Genomic DNA, 14,207 nt, shown 5'->3' on the forward strand with positions numbered 1-14,207 from the left:
TATGCAGTTATGGGAGGTGAATGAAATGCGGAAGTTGACGAAGACAACGCCAGTGCAGTACTATTTCCTCAATATGTCGATTAAACGATGCAAATTTATTGAATTTTCTGAAAATTGTATTATACTACATACATATAAAGCAGCATCAACTATAAATATAAATTGTAAATTTCGGTAAATATGAATATGCGTGTAGAGATGTAGAGATATTTAGAAATTATGCATTGTTTTGGGTTATCTCCGTGTTCAGATCCATTATTAGAATTTTTTTTTGAACAATGCAGTTCACTTCATCAGACATCAAACTGTTTCTGAATCTGATGAAGTGAACTGCAATGTTCACGAAATGCATTCTAATAATGGATAGAATAAACGGATTTTTGTAGATATAGAAAGTACTCATGGAAGCTTCAAATGCATATGAAGATATACCGTATATACGAGTATGTTCACATATTTTATGTATAAACACGAAATATATTTTACCTTTTGAGAATAGAAAGTTGCAATATAGGAAAAAGGACCGAATCTTCGGATTTGTATCATTATTTTTGTAATTTAGTAAAGAAAAGCCCCTAAAAACTGTATCACTTTACACTTATACCGCCCTTTTTCTTGTAACAGTAAAATGCCTCCGCGCCATCTGAGAAAGTGGATGTCAACTATTTAGGAAGTTAACGACCTTTATTTTATCGACAATGGGAAATTATGAATATCTCACACAGAGTCCTCTACGGCGCCATTAAATTTCCTGAATCATTTGAATGGATGGCGAGTGGCGAGTAACAAAACTGAAGAGTTCATACTCTACAAAACTGGAACAAATCGTGCCACAACTATCAATTCAATATCAACCGGTTAGCTCACAGAAAATAACAAGATTGTAGTTTCATAAAAACTGATGTTCTTTACTTTTAATTATTGTGTATGTTTATATCGATTTTTAATCATTGGTTGTATCGCTACTTATTTTCCGATCCATCCAAAGTTTGGAGCAGTTGCTACATAGAGTGAAAAAAGAAGTGCGAATATAACCTACTATTACTCCGTGCCTACTATTCTTTCCAAAATGAGTAAATATAGGCGGGAAGAAACCTCGAGTGAGGAAGACAGTGAAGAAGAACGTCGTAAGAAGGATATCAAGGAAAGAGATAGCTTTGCCAGTCGTCTTAGAGCCAAAGATGAAAGCAAAAGACGTAATGTTGCTATGCTCCCTGGATCCGGAGCCGGTAAGTTGCCAAAAGAATATATCTATTAAATTTTAACATTTGAGAAAAAGCTATTTATTGCTTGTTATTATGTACAGCCGAAGCAGCGAAGAGACTTAAAATTATCGAGACTGACACGAAAGACAAACTGATACCAAAATTGAGAGTCGAGTCTCGTAGAAAATATCTGGAGAAACGTAAAGAGGACAAGGTTGCAGAACTAGAAGCCGATATTCTTGATGACGAATATCTATTTGATGAAAACATGTAATTTTATAAATAAACCATGTATATAATATCTTTAGAATATAATTATTTATCTAATAACTTTTTTAAATTTTATAGTTTAACAGAAAAAGAAAAACATGAGAGAGCTCATAAGAAACAGTTGCTGCACTTGGCAAAGGAGCATGAGAAGGCAAGGGAACTCGAACGTATGCAACGTTATCATATGCCTCTTGAGAAAGGTAAGACAGAGCCAGAACCTGACACAACGGATAAGGAACCACCACAATCTGAGCAAAGCAAATGGGAATCAGATCAGATGTCGTCAGCTGTTTTTCGTTTTGGTGCTAAAGATAGGAAAGGTATATATGTATTAAATTAAAGTAATTGTTTATATGATTTGTCTTTATTAAGTAAGCCTATAAATCTTCTATTGCAGTTCAACAAGAATATAATCTTCTTATGGAGGATGAGATGATAGAGTTTGTTCAAGTGTTGCATATACCTGGATACAAGGATAAGAAACGAGAAGAAAGTCCACCTGCACATGTTAAAAGTTTACAAACGATACAGGAGACGAAGAAAAGCTTGCCTATTTATCCTTTTAGAAAAGATTTGATACAAGCTATCAGAGATCATCAGGTAAGTAGAAAGCAGACAGAATATTGAGGAACAAACGATGTTACAAGAATGTATTATGTATTTGTATTTCAGGTTTTAATAATAGAAGGTGAGACAGGATCAGGGAAGACAACACAGATTCCACAATATTTGTACGAATCTGGATTCGCAGATGATGGTAAGATTATTGGATGCACACAGCCGCGCCGTGTAGCTTCTATGTCAGTGGCTGCTAGAGTAGCTCACGAAATGGCCGTTAAGTTGGGCAATGAAGTTGGCTATGCTATTCGTTTCGAAGATTGTACATCGCAACGTACCCGTATCAAATATATGACTGATGGTACTTTGCACCGAGAGTTCCTCAGTGAACCAGATTTAGCGTCATACAGGTATATCTATATGTATGTTATTAATTGAGTAATTAAGAAGAAAAATAGAAATAAAAGTAAAATAGAAATTGTTAGTAGATACTGTTTAGGCTTTAAATATTAACATATTGTTATCTTAAATTTAAATTATGATAATTGGTTTTTTATCACAAATTTTAGCGTAATGATAATCGATGAAGCGCACGAACGTACATTACATACTGATATTTTATTTGGACTGGTGAAAGATATCGCGAGGTTTCGTCCTGATTTGAAATTACTGGTATCATCGGCTACATTGGATGCTACAAAATTCAGTGAATTCTTCGACGATGCTCCTATATTCAGAATACCCGGACGTCGTTTTCCTGTCGATATTTATTACACAAAAGCGCCGGAATCAGATTATATCGAGGCTTGTGTAGTTTCCATTATCCAGATTCACATAACGCAACCGTTTGGTGATATATTAGTATTTCTGACTGGTAAGTGTCAGGATTATTTAAAATGTGCTGTTACTTGACATAATGAAATGTATTTCTATATACAGGGCAGGAAGAGATCGAGACATGTCATGAAATGTTACAAGAAAGAGTGAGAAGATTAGGGAGCAAATTGGCAGAACTTTTAATTTTACCTGTTTATGCGAATCTACCAAGTGATATGCAAATAAAAATATTTCAACCAACTCCACCTGGCGCAAGGAAGGTAATATTTTTCTTAAAAAATTGTTTAGACTATTTTTCGAGAAATATTGTTTATAGACTAAATCTTTATTTATTTTTAAAGGTTGTACTAGCGACTAATATAGCAGAAACTTCATTAACTATAGACAACATAGTATACGTGATAGATCCTGGTTATGCAAAGCAGAACAATTTCAATCCACGCACCGGCATGGAAAGTTTAATAGTCGTGCCAATCAGCAAAGCGTCTGCGAATCAGAGAGCAGGACGCGCGGGAAGAGTAGCACCTGGAAAGTGCTTTCGTTTGTATACAGCTTGGGCTTATCAGCATGAGCTTGAAGATAACACCGTGCCTGAAATTCAACGGATTAATTTGGGTAAGAATCAATGATGTATTTTGCTAAAATTTTAAGCTATACTCTTAAGTTTAATTTGTATGAAAATATTTTGATGATGTTTGCAGGTAATGCAGTGCTTACTTTAAAAGCTCTCGGAATAGACGATTTGATGCATTTCGATTTCTTGGATCCACCACCGCCCGAAACGCTGATCTTGGCGATGGAACAGTTGTACGCATTGGGTGCGCTGAATCATCGCGGAGAGCTAACAAAACTTGGACGTAGAATGGCAGAGTTTCCGCTGGATCCAATGATGGCGAAGATGCTATTAGCCAGCGAGAAATATCGCTGCTCGGAAGAGGTGGCTACCATCGCGGCCATGCTTTCGGTGAATGGTGCTATCTTTTATAGACCAAAGGATAAAATTATACACGCGGATGCTGCACGAAAGAATTTCCATGTACCCGGCGGTGATCATCTGACTCTCCTCAATGTGTACAATCAATGGGCACAGAGTGACTTCAGTACACATTGGTGTTACGAAAATTTTATACAACACAGGTATGTCCATAATGTTAATAAAGTTTTACACAAAATATATTTGTTACAATTTACCTTTCAGATCCATGAAACGGGCGAGGGATGTTAGAGAACAGCTAGTAGGCTTGATGCAACGTGTCGAGATGGAAATAGTTTCGGGAATTACAGAAACAATCAATATTAGAAAGGTACGTTAATATCACAACTAATAGTATGGATTTCTTCATAAAATAATGGAAAATTGTTTTGTTTAGGCCATTACAGCTGGTTATTTTTATCATGTGGCACGTTTATCGAAGGGAGGTTGTTACAAAACTGCAAAGCATAATCAACAAGTCGCGATACATCCAAATAGTTCCCTATTCCAAGATCTCCCACGTTGGCTTCTTTATCACGAACTTGTCCTCACTACCAAGGAATTTATGCGTCAGGTGTATATGCCATAATATAAACATAAAATAATAGACTTGTCTAAATTTAATTTTATAAATCTAAAAGATTGTATCTTTGTGATTCGAACACGTATGTATTGTGTAGGTGACAGAAATTGAAAGCAAATGGTTACTCGAAGTGGCACCTCATTATTACAAGCCTAAAGAAGTAGAAGATTCAACGAATAAAAAGATGCCGAAAGTTGCGGGCAGATCACAACCGGACGGAACGAATTAAATATAATTCTATACTGTCTCTCAACTGTGATATTAAATTATATTTTTTGTATATAACGTTTTTATACAATGTGTAAATACCCAGAGACTTATCACTCATCTGGATTCAATTTTTTGTACCATGTAGTGAAATTTCTTTCATCTTCTGAAAGATATAAACACAACGAAAATGTCAAGTCTAACATATTGATTAATAATTTCTTCATATACACATCATTAATTAAGGTTAAATTTACATATACATATATTTATTTAAAAAGAAATATTCCATTATTTTGTTCTTAATCACGTCATTTTTTATACAAATTTTTTTATTTTTTCGTTTAATCCAATTTATTTCCTCTCTCTCTCTATTTCCATAATCTAATTTTACTAAATAAATCTGTACTTTTAAAATACAAATCTATTTTAAAGTAAAATAAATGCAATTTTTAACTCAATAAAAATTATGTACATTAATTGTTACTTGTAATTTTTATATAATAATTTGTATATTGTTAAAGAATTTATTTGTGAGAAATAAAAATCTAAATTATACACAGTATGAAAATGAGGCATACAACGTGATAAGTAAATAGAGCACATTAATATCTCGAAAATTGCATTTCTCAGTTTTAGTTGATGTACGTGTTAGACTATTATGCGACAGAGTACAGGATTATACAACCGTTCGTTATTTTGAACCTTATAATCGCATTAACGGATCTTTCATAATAATCTCTCGATGTTACATGGCTCATTAACTTGATTGTAATGCACAAACAATTTTGTTTGAAATACCGTCATGAAAGGGAATATAATATTTTGTTAATGCATCATATATTACTGTGATGTGTTTCCAGAGATATGTAAATTTTAAACACACAGCATCCTGCAAACAGCGCAAATATCTAAAAAAATTTTCATGAAAAGGATATCTAAAGAAAGAGTTCTACGACTTATATTTTACATCTGAATGCGATTGTCTGATTATGATACATACATATGTATACCTCATTTGCAAGGATGGTAAGTAACGCGTTATTTGTCATTTCTGCTCATTTGCCTAATAAAGATATAAATATACAACATCTCTAAAAAATTGGAGGAGGCGAAATATGGAAGAGATATAAAAATGTGCGTTTCAATTCTTATATGATATATTTAGTTTTTTGTATAGGGGTTGAAAAAAATTAGCTTTGCTAATTACAGTCGGTGATTGAAAAAGTCGAATAAATGGATAATGGAAAATGAGAAATACATGAAGAAACAAAATTACTTTTGTGACAACCTATAATAAATAGAACCATGGGAAACTCCAATTCGTAATATCGAGATCGCTGACATTGCAAACATGAAAAGCAAGCTCAGGCAAGTTTCTCCAAACTTTTCGGTGATTTATTTCATTTTATGATTGCAAAGACAAATACACATGAAGCATCGTTGTAATACATGTCTTGTCCGCGCTCTTTCCTCTCGTCTCTCATCTTTTTCTTTTGCTTTTCTTCTTTTTCTCCTCTCTTTTCTCTCGATGCTTCCATAAGATTTCAACAATACTTTTTTATATCAACTTTTCATCGGGATGATTACGTGGTCTTATAGACTTAATTCGCTGGATAATATTTATCTTGCCGACTACCATCCGTTTCGTTTCGTTGCTTCTCCGCGCTCTTGTCTAAACGCACTCGTAATTTAATTAACGTTTTCCCATATCTCTTACGAGGCAATTTGCAGGAACGCAAACGATCGTTGATACGATTGTTTGTCGATTTACAAGCATTACGTAATTATCCGGTATCCCGTTATCCACTGAACATTTTACCGTGTATATCGCCGAAGCTATTTCACATTTCACAAATGCAAATTACTACTGATCAATTTTGTTATGACACTTTGACAGAACGTTATTAATGAGTGTTAACCACATCAAACATTGTTCGGTGTATCGAGTGACGCTGTCGATGTTTTAACGTTATCAGGGCTTCTTGTCCTTTGACTAATATTTAGATCTGCAAAATTAAACTTTTATCAGGCAAAAATGTACTCTTTTGTAATCTTTCGCGATTAATACAATTCTTGCAATAAAAATATTCGTAATATTTTTTTTTTATTCTTTCGCGATATTTTTCAACTTCACTGGATGGTAAGTCAATGCTGAAAATGTTCGGCAGACAACGCTTCACTTTTTTGCTTGGAGACTTACATAAAAAATAAATGTGAAGAAAATGTTATATTTATTAGTCATGTCGTGTGAGTAAAACGACGACCAGTGACATAATTAGATAGCGCAAGCGTATCTGATATTGCCGTCATTTCAGCAACAATTGTCGTCAGAAATGAAAAAAGTTTATTCACAAATTTAAGCAGTCTGAATTACTGATAAAAAAATAATATTTATATACTCTCATTAGTAATTCTTCTTTTTTTAATTGTACATTTTAGTTTAGTAGATATTATTTAGCTCGTAATAATAATAAGCAGGTAGCAAAAGAAAGTTATCATTAATTCGAATAAGAAGCAAATTTAAATATACATGGTATGTATATATAATCCTGTATTCTTATTTATTATAACTTCTTTAAGCGAGGAAGCGTTTATTTTATATTATTTGTGTATACTTTAAAATTAGATGGAATAAAGTTTTACCATTTCTGACGAAGAAAAAGCTATTGTCGCCGTTTATCACAATCTGCCTAATACATTATAATTAGTCTAGAACTATGTTTACTTCTAAACGAGCACCTAGTGGCTCGCAAGTTGACGTAAAAACGAAATGAATGCATGTGCACTTGTATTCGACATTTCGAAGTAGACATTACGAACGAAAAGTGCCAACTTTTCAATTCTTATTCATTTAATATACGAACGCAGATCCCGATCAGTCGTTGCTCTGTAAATTAAACATTATCCGCCATATTATGTAGTAATATTATAGCATGTACTGGATGTGTTACCCTACTACTACGTAAATTTAAAGGCTTACGTTCGTTTATAAGACGCAGAATTGAATGGCAAGGCTAAAGTTACATTTCCAGATATCATATAATTTTATCTTTAGACAGAGGTAATTTGTGAAATTATGTTTTGTTTCTAACATTGCATCCACGATATAAGCTTAACTCGCAATATTTTACTGCGTGTTTCTCCTTCATATTTACGCTTGTTATATTTATTATAATCGTCTCTGGTTTGTAAGTATTATCTATTTTACAGTAAGCGTAATTCGTGAAAATAAATCTGTAATGCACACACACGCACACGTCGTTAAAGGGAATATTGCGATCGATCTATTCAATTCTGTTGCTTGTGTTGGATGCTTCTTATTTTTTTTTTTTTTTATTAAAAAACTCCGTATGAGTAAAATTGCGTGTAAGCAAGTCTTCGTAAGGCGACGAGAAAATTTTTGCACTTGAGAAATTTCCCAAAGAGTACAGTAATGTGCAAATTAATGTGTGTATGTGGATAAGAAGTAATTTTTTAATTTATATACATTTATTATATTAAAGTTATGTACAGTGCTTATTACAATATTTTTCGAGAACATATTAATTAATAAAAAAAATACAATAATAAACTCTGTATAAATTCTTTTTATATATAATAAATGTATATAAATCTAAAAATTATATCTCTTATGTACACATTAATTTGTATAAGATTGTACTTCTAACTTCGAATCAAGTTGAAAAGCGCAAAGATGTACTTAGCACGAGACGAGCTTGAAGTTGCGTTTTTATTCAAAGGTGGAATTTTATACACGACCGCGACACACACACATACACAATTACACACGCGCACACACACATACAAGCAGATTTGTGAGAATCCATTCTGCCACGCATTCGTAATGTATTCGTTCTGTCGCGATTTCAATTAATGTATGTACACTCAGACTTGTCATTACGTATACGCACTTTAGAGGCAAGCCAAGATTGAAAACTTTTATACATATACCTATTTTAACAGTAATGCTCGGAAGTATGATCGCTAAACACTATCGCGCGCTTATACACAATACTATGTACAATTATAATTCGGCAAAAGCACTCCTCGCGATTTTCTTTTTACATTATCAGAGCATATCTTAAGGAATTTTTTGGACGACAAAATACGAGACGTACGAATCTTGTTCTTACTTCGATTATGTCAACTATTCATACATTACGATTAAGTACTACGGTGCTAAACCGAAACTTTTAACAGAGCCATCCATGTTTTCGTCCACATTTCTCCTGTTTAAATAGAATGTTAGAGATTGTGATTTTTTTTAAGCATCTATATTACTTAGATACTGTGGCCCTCTGCTTATCCACATTTTTATCCTATAATTAAAAAAATCTATAATCGTAGCTTAAATTTACGTTTTTTGAGCGACAAGGATTTTCCCTAATTGTAAGTCATATATGTGTGTCGGCCAGTTTACGTGTTAAAATGTGCTCTGACTTCGATTCTGGCGAATTAAATTTATAAATTGAAATATCTGTTCATTATACAATGAAATATTTTCGCCCGCTTAAACAAAATCGCGAGTAATGTTGCACCATTGTCGTTTGTTTGATTCTCTGGTGATTTAGGGAAGCGTTTCGCAAAAATATCTATCTAAGATATAGATTCGTTCTCGTTGTTGTCGATTAACATGAAATGTAATTAACGCCAATCGCGAGTGGAATTTCAGTTAGTTTCGTTTACGAGAACGAGTTATACTCATTAATAATATCTACGAGAGAAATGGCGAGGGCTTGATTATTTGGAACAGCTGTAAGGAGAAGTAGTATTGCGTTGAACACTGTCCATCGTGTCTAGATGCTGACAAAATTGATTTTGGTACAAGGATAGGCAATTTGAACGATACATTCTAAAATTGATAAGATTATTACATCATTAATAAAAACATAGAGAATATATTAATAAGATAAGGTAATAATTTCAGCGATAAATGAGACATGTGTTAAATTTCTCTGAGAATTGTTTGATAAAATATTTTAAAAAAATGTAATATTAATTGTTAATTTCTCTCAATATTCTCGCATCTAAATGAATACCGCCCGAGTATTCATTTAATATAATAATATTTAGAGTTGGGCATCCAGTTATTACACAACACCGAGGAAACCACTGGGTAGCAAGCGAGTGCATACATATATACATATACAAAAGTTTCACATATCCTCTTCATCCGGCTACGCGCACGGAGCAAAGGAATTAAATCCACTGTCAGCGAAGTCCCCGCGTACCACCGCACAGCATCCTTTTGAATGCCTGCCGAAATTCCGGCGAGAACACAGTGTAAATTACGGGGTTGAGGGTGCTATTGAAATATCCAAGCCATAGGAACACACTGGACACGACCTCGGGTGGTTTGCAAGTCTGACATGTGGCTTGCAGCAGTGCGGCGAAGAAGAACGGTAGCCAGCAGGCGACGAAGGCACCGGTGATGATCGCCAGGGTCTTCGCTGCTTTACGCTCGCGCTTCGACTCGATCGTCTCGCGTGTGCGCTTCGTGCACTTGACCACCGGTTGCTGGCTCGTGCTGGTCAGATTTGTCAACGTCGTCGTGGTGGTGGTTGTTGTCGTCGTCGAGACCGCCGTCGGTGTTACCGTTGTCGATGGTGTGGCATTCGCGCCGTTGTATGACGACGATTTCTCTGGAGAGATGGACGAATGGTCTGGTGTGGTTCTTGTGATGGTGAACGCCGTTGATTCCTCACGCGGCCTACAATCAGATAAATCATAGTTATGTTGATCAAGAGAGAAAGAGAGGGGAAAGGAGAGAAAAAGAGAGAAGTTTCATCCGTTGTTTTATCGCGCGAATAATGTCACGATGCGCGGTCAGCGATATTTATGAGAGGCCGTTGAAAGAAGAGGTGATGAAGAAGCGATGGAAGGATAGCAGATGAAGAGTTGTATGTTCATTTCTTTTATAAATATTATATAAATTTAGACACGGCCTTTCTCTGATAATTGCAGAAGATACATTGATTTACTGTTAGCTATAGAATATGAATTAAAATTAATTATTATGTTAATAATCATTAAAATTGATATGAAAGAATGAGAAAAGAAATAATATGCGAAATTATAATCTGTGAGTTTACGTGTATCTTTGATGAATTTGGAAGCAAGATAAAAAAAAAGTAGAAAAATTATTCTCCCTTTAACAGAAATGTAAAGAAGCAGTATAAAAAAGTGTATAAAAATGAGATTATTCACAATTATTCGAAGATAAACAATTACAGGAGCATTGCTTTGGAGCGATGTTAACCAAATTGTTATGTAATATAATGATAATTTAATAAAGAATAATTTCTGGCAGATTAATATATTTACAATATCAAACACTTATTTTGAAATTCAAAACAAACACTTTATTTTAAAAGCGATAAAGCTTAAAAGATATGTAACTATTAAGCAGCGATGATATTTTTTTAACGATAGAACAGTCAACAGGTAAAATCATACCTTTGTTCTCGTAGTAAAGGCCTGCACTGGTCATTGGGATAAAAATGCTTAGAGCATGCTAAGCCACTTGAGATAAAATACTGCGTGCTACAAAAATATTTATTTACAAGTTAAATTATGGACCCTATAAAGAATGCGTTCTCTCTTGGCAAGATATTAGGGGAGCAAACTAAATCTTGTGAAGGATTTATGCCATTTCTCAGCAGCCCGACTGTGAGATTTATTCTATGTGACTTAGCGCGTTGCGTTCAAGTTTATTCCAACTACGAAAGGTGACATCTTCGATTACACGTTTGAGATTTAGATAGGGATTCTGACATCGTGACATCAGGAAGGGAAAAAGGGCTACAACCTTCTCGTGACGAGCCTGAGGATGCCCCTTCGTTCACGCGGCGGTTGAAGAATAGTGCCAGGCCTCTTCCTAATCCTCTTTCGTGCCGCTTGGAATATCCTCCAATACAGGAATAAAATAACTAGCAGCGGAACATAAAACGTTGCGCAAGTTGCGAAAATCTGTAAAATAATATACGTATATTTTTTTAACTGATGATCAATTTAATTTATGACTTGTTATTTTAGTTTCAGTTTATGATTGCGTTTCAAGTCTGACTATAATCGGCGCACAGTTTATATAATCGGAAGATGTAATTAAAATTTGTTATGTAAATATTATTGGACAACAAGATCTAATTTCTTTCTTTATACTTAATTGTTTGATTTATTCATATTTTAGTTTATTATATATTTTTTAAAAATAATATATATAATATCTCGTTATAATACACGCTACCGCATTAAAAATTGATAAAAGTTAGCTCTAAGTGATATTCATCTCGTTATAATAAAAAATGAATTTTTATTAAGACATTCTGACATTTGTATTCTCATTTCTCTGATTAGCGAAAGTCTGTTCATGACATGATTAAGAGCAATTCAAAATTCCGTGTAATTACGTAGAACGAAGAACGTTAACGTTGTTAATACTTTTTCGATTCCACGGGAGCGCAATTCCTATAGTCGCAAATATTAATCAAGTATTTTGGATCCGCTCGCAATTCTCCGGAAGCACTCACCTGATATGCAGGATCCTGCGACACGAGACACGTCCCTTGGGCTATGCGGACCAAATAATCAGGATCCTTCCATCCGAGCTGAGGCGCTAATGAGATTCCTAAGGATACCACCCACACGGTGATGATCAGGATGCCGATTCTTCTCGGATTCCTCGCCTTAAAATAGGAAGGCAGCGTTAATGATGTATATTCCGTCATTTTATTTTTAGCTGTATGAACTAAACTAACTGAACTAAATTTCAAAGAGAGAGCGTTAAGACTAACTAACGTTTACTTTTTTCTATATTTCAAGTGATTTTTAGTAATTTAGTCATTTAAATATTTGCGATGCAATTTCAATATAATAATATATTCTTTGTACATAGTGATGTAAGCTACAAATATTATACTATTGTAAATTTTTATCATTACAATACATTTTTATGACTCTAAAATTAGAACAAAGCATTTTATTGCTTCGATAAAATTTTATACTTCCCACAAGACGTGCGTGCATTACTAAGAACATAGTCTTGCATCAATAAATTAAACTTTTAATTAGATTTGCTTGTAAACTTAGTTTTTTTAAGAGGCGGAGAAAGAAAGATAGAGAGAGAGAGAGAGAGAGAGTTTATAATTATTCCGCTTGTTTGAGAAAATTGCGACGCCTGCTTTATCTGCATATCTTCTTGCCGGATATATGAATTCAAGTAATTTCATCACATGCTCCATTATTTGCAAAATAATTGACTTACTAGTTAAGGGAACCGATATATACGCCTCTTTCCATCAGTTGGGAAATGCAAGTTAGCTGTTAAATTCGACCAGGATGGTTGATCGCTACGCAGCTTATCAAGCTCTAAGCTAATTTCGAACTAACTCCGAGTCATCCATAGAGAGAAGCTATACACCGAGGGTATTACATAACATACTCGTCTCATACCGGTCAGACATATTTATGGACGGGATATCCTGGTCGTTTCGTTTTACGGTCTTACCCTTTTTCATACTTCATGAGCAGTGTTCCTTGTAATTCTCGTTACATCAGCCTAGCTGCGCGCACGAGAAAAAGAGAGAGAGAGAGAGAGAGAGGACTTTGCCTTCGTCCAAATTTCGACGAAAATTTATGAGCGATTTCATGACCTTATTTCGCAGTAAATGTATAGATCCGAGTATACTGAAATATCTGTCTCACAGACTTGAATGTCGAGAAAGAATTGGACTTTTATTACACTTTCGATAGATAGATGAATAAAACGAACGACGCTCGTTTGGATTTTAAACTAAAAATGTGTTAAAAATTTAGAAAAGTTCTAAAAAAAAAGAAGAAGATTCACGAGTGATTATAAAATGTGCATGTATAAATCTGTGAAAAGGGAGAATTAACGAGCGGTTGAGAAATTTTCCAGATACTTTATACAAAGTTGTAATGTACGGATTTTTGCACGTCAAATCCTATTCAAATCCTGCATGCGCACCGTTTCCTGAATTGATAAAATTGTATTTCCATACGATGCGATCTTTTGGGTATTCAAAGAGATCTGCGAGACGATATGTAGTTCCGTTCGCGTCACGATCTCAATCGTGTCAACTCCCGCGCGGCTGTTCCCTATCTCGCGGCATGGTGTGGCGTGGCGTGGCAAGTGGCAGTGTCAGCGACAGCGGATAACAAAGACCGTATCGTTCGCATCGTATCCCGGACAATTTCCGACTTCCTCTCGATAACCGCAACGGCGTTAATTAACCTGTATATAATTGATATCGGTGACTGCCCAATATCTGTCGACCGCGATAGCCACCAGATGCAATATTGAGGCTGTGCAGCACAGAACGTCGCTGCTGGTCCACATGTCGCAGAGCTCCGGACCGAGTGACCACCCCGAGTTTATCTGCAATAAACAGAATTATCCATCAGAGAGCGTGAGCTTAGCGCATCGTGCGAGCATAGGTCGAGCGAGAAATCGATGCGGGAATCGCAAGATTTCCGTCGCGCGCGCGGAGTGTCTCGGAATAAATTAAGTCCTTCAATAAATGGCCATTGACTTTATTCGCTTATCGTGTGT

The 14,207-nt window shown here is 34.9% G+C and overlaps 2 protein-coding genes across 2 annotated transcripts in view; one reads left to right on the forward strand and one right to left on the reverse strand.

Annotated features, from left to right (window-relative positions):
- Positions 1–1,069: 1,069 nt before the first annotated feature.
- On the forward strand, positions 1,070–4,827 carry l(2)37Cb (DEAH-box helicase 16 lethal (2) 37Cb). Its single transcript, XM_018538267.1, has 12 exons — positions 1,070–1,229; positions 1,307–1,475; positions 1,554–1,795; positions 1,873–2,075; positions 2,148–2,443; positions 2,603–2,907; positions 2,973–3,130; positions 3,212–3,485; positions 3,572–4,007; positions 4,069–4,174; positions 4,241–4,417; positions 4,524–4,827. Exons 1-12 carry the CDS (start codon positions 1,070–1,072, stop codon positions 4,653–4,655), a joined length of 2,658 nt encoding a protein of 885 aa, XP_018393769.1. The 3' UTR covers positions 4,656–4,827.
- A 4,996-nt stretch (positions 4,828–9,823) lies between these two features.
- Positions 9,824–14,207, reverse strand: part of 5-HT1 (serotonin receptor) — a 118,941-nt gene continuing 114,557 nt past the window's right edge. The window contains exons 5-8 of the mRNA XM_018538309.1: positions 13,890–14,033; positions 12,166–12,321; positions 11,445–11,605; positions 9,824–10,346 (exon numbers count right to left, since the gene is read on the reverse strand). Coding sequence (XP_018393811.1) covers positions 9,848–10,346; positions 11,445–11,605; positions 12,166–12,321; positions 13,890–14,033 — 960 coding nt within the window. The 3' untranslated portion in view covers positions 9,824–9,847. The remainder of the gene's footprint in view (positions 10,347–11,444; positions 11,606–12,165; positions 12,322–13,889; positions 14,034–14,207) is intronic.

The sequence above is a fragment of the Cyphomyrmex costatus genome, unplaced genomic scaffold (genome assembly GCF_001594065.2).
Source record: "Cyphomyrmex costatus isolate MS0001 unplaced genomic scaffold, Ccosl1.0 scaffold193, whole genome shotgun sequence".
NCBI lineage: Eukaryota > Metazoa > Arthropoda > Insecta > Hymenoptera > Formicidae > Cyphomyrmex > Cyphomyrmex costatus.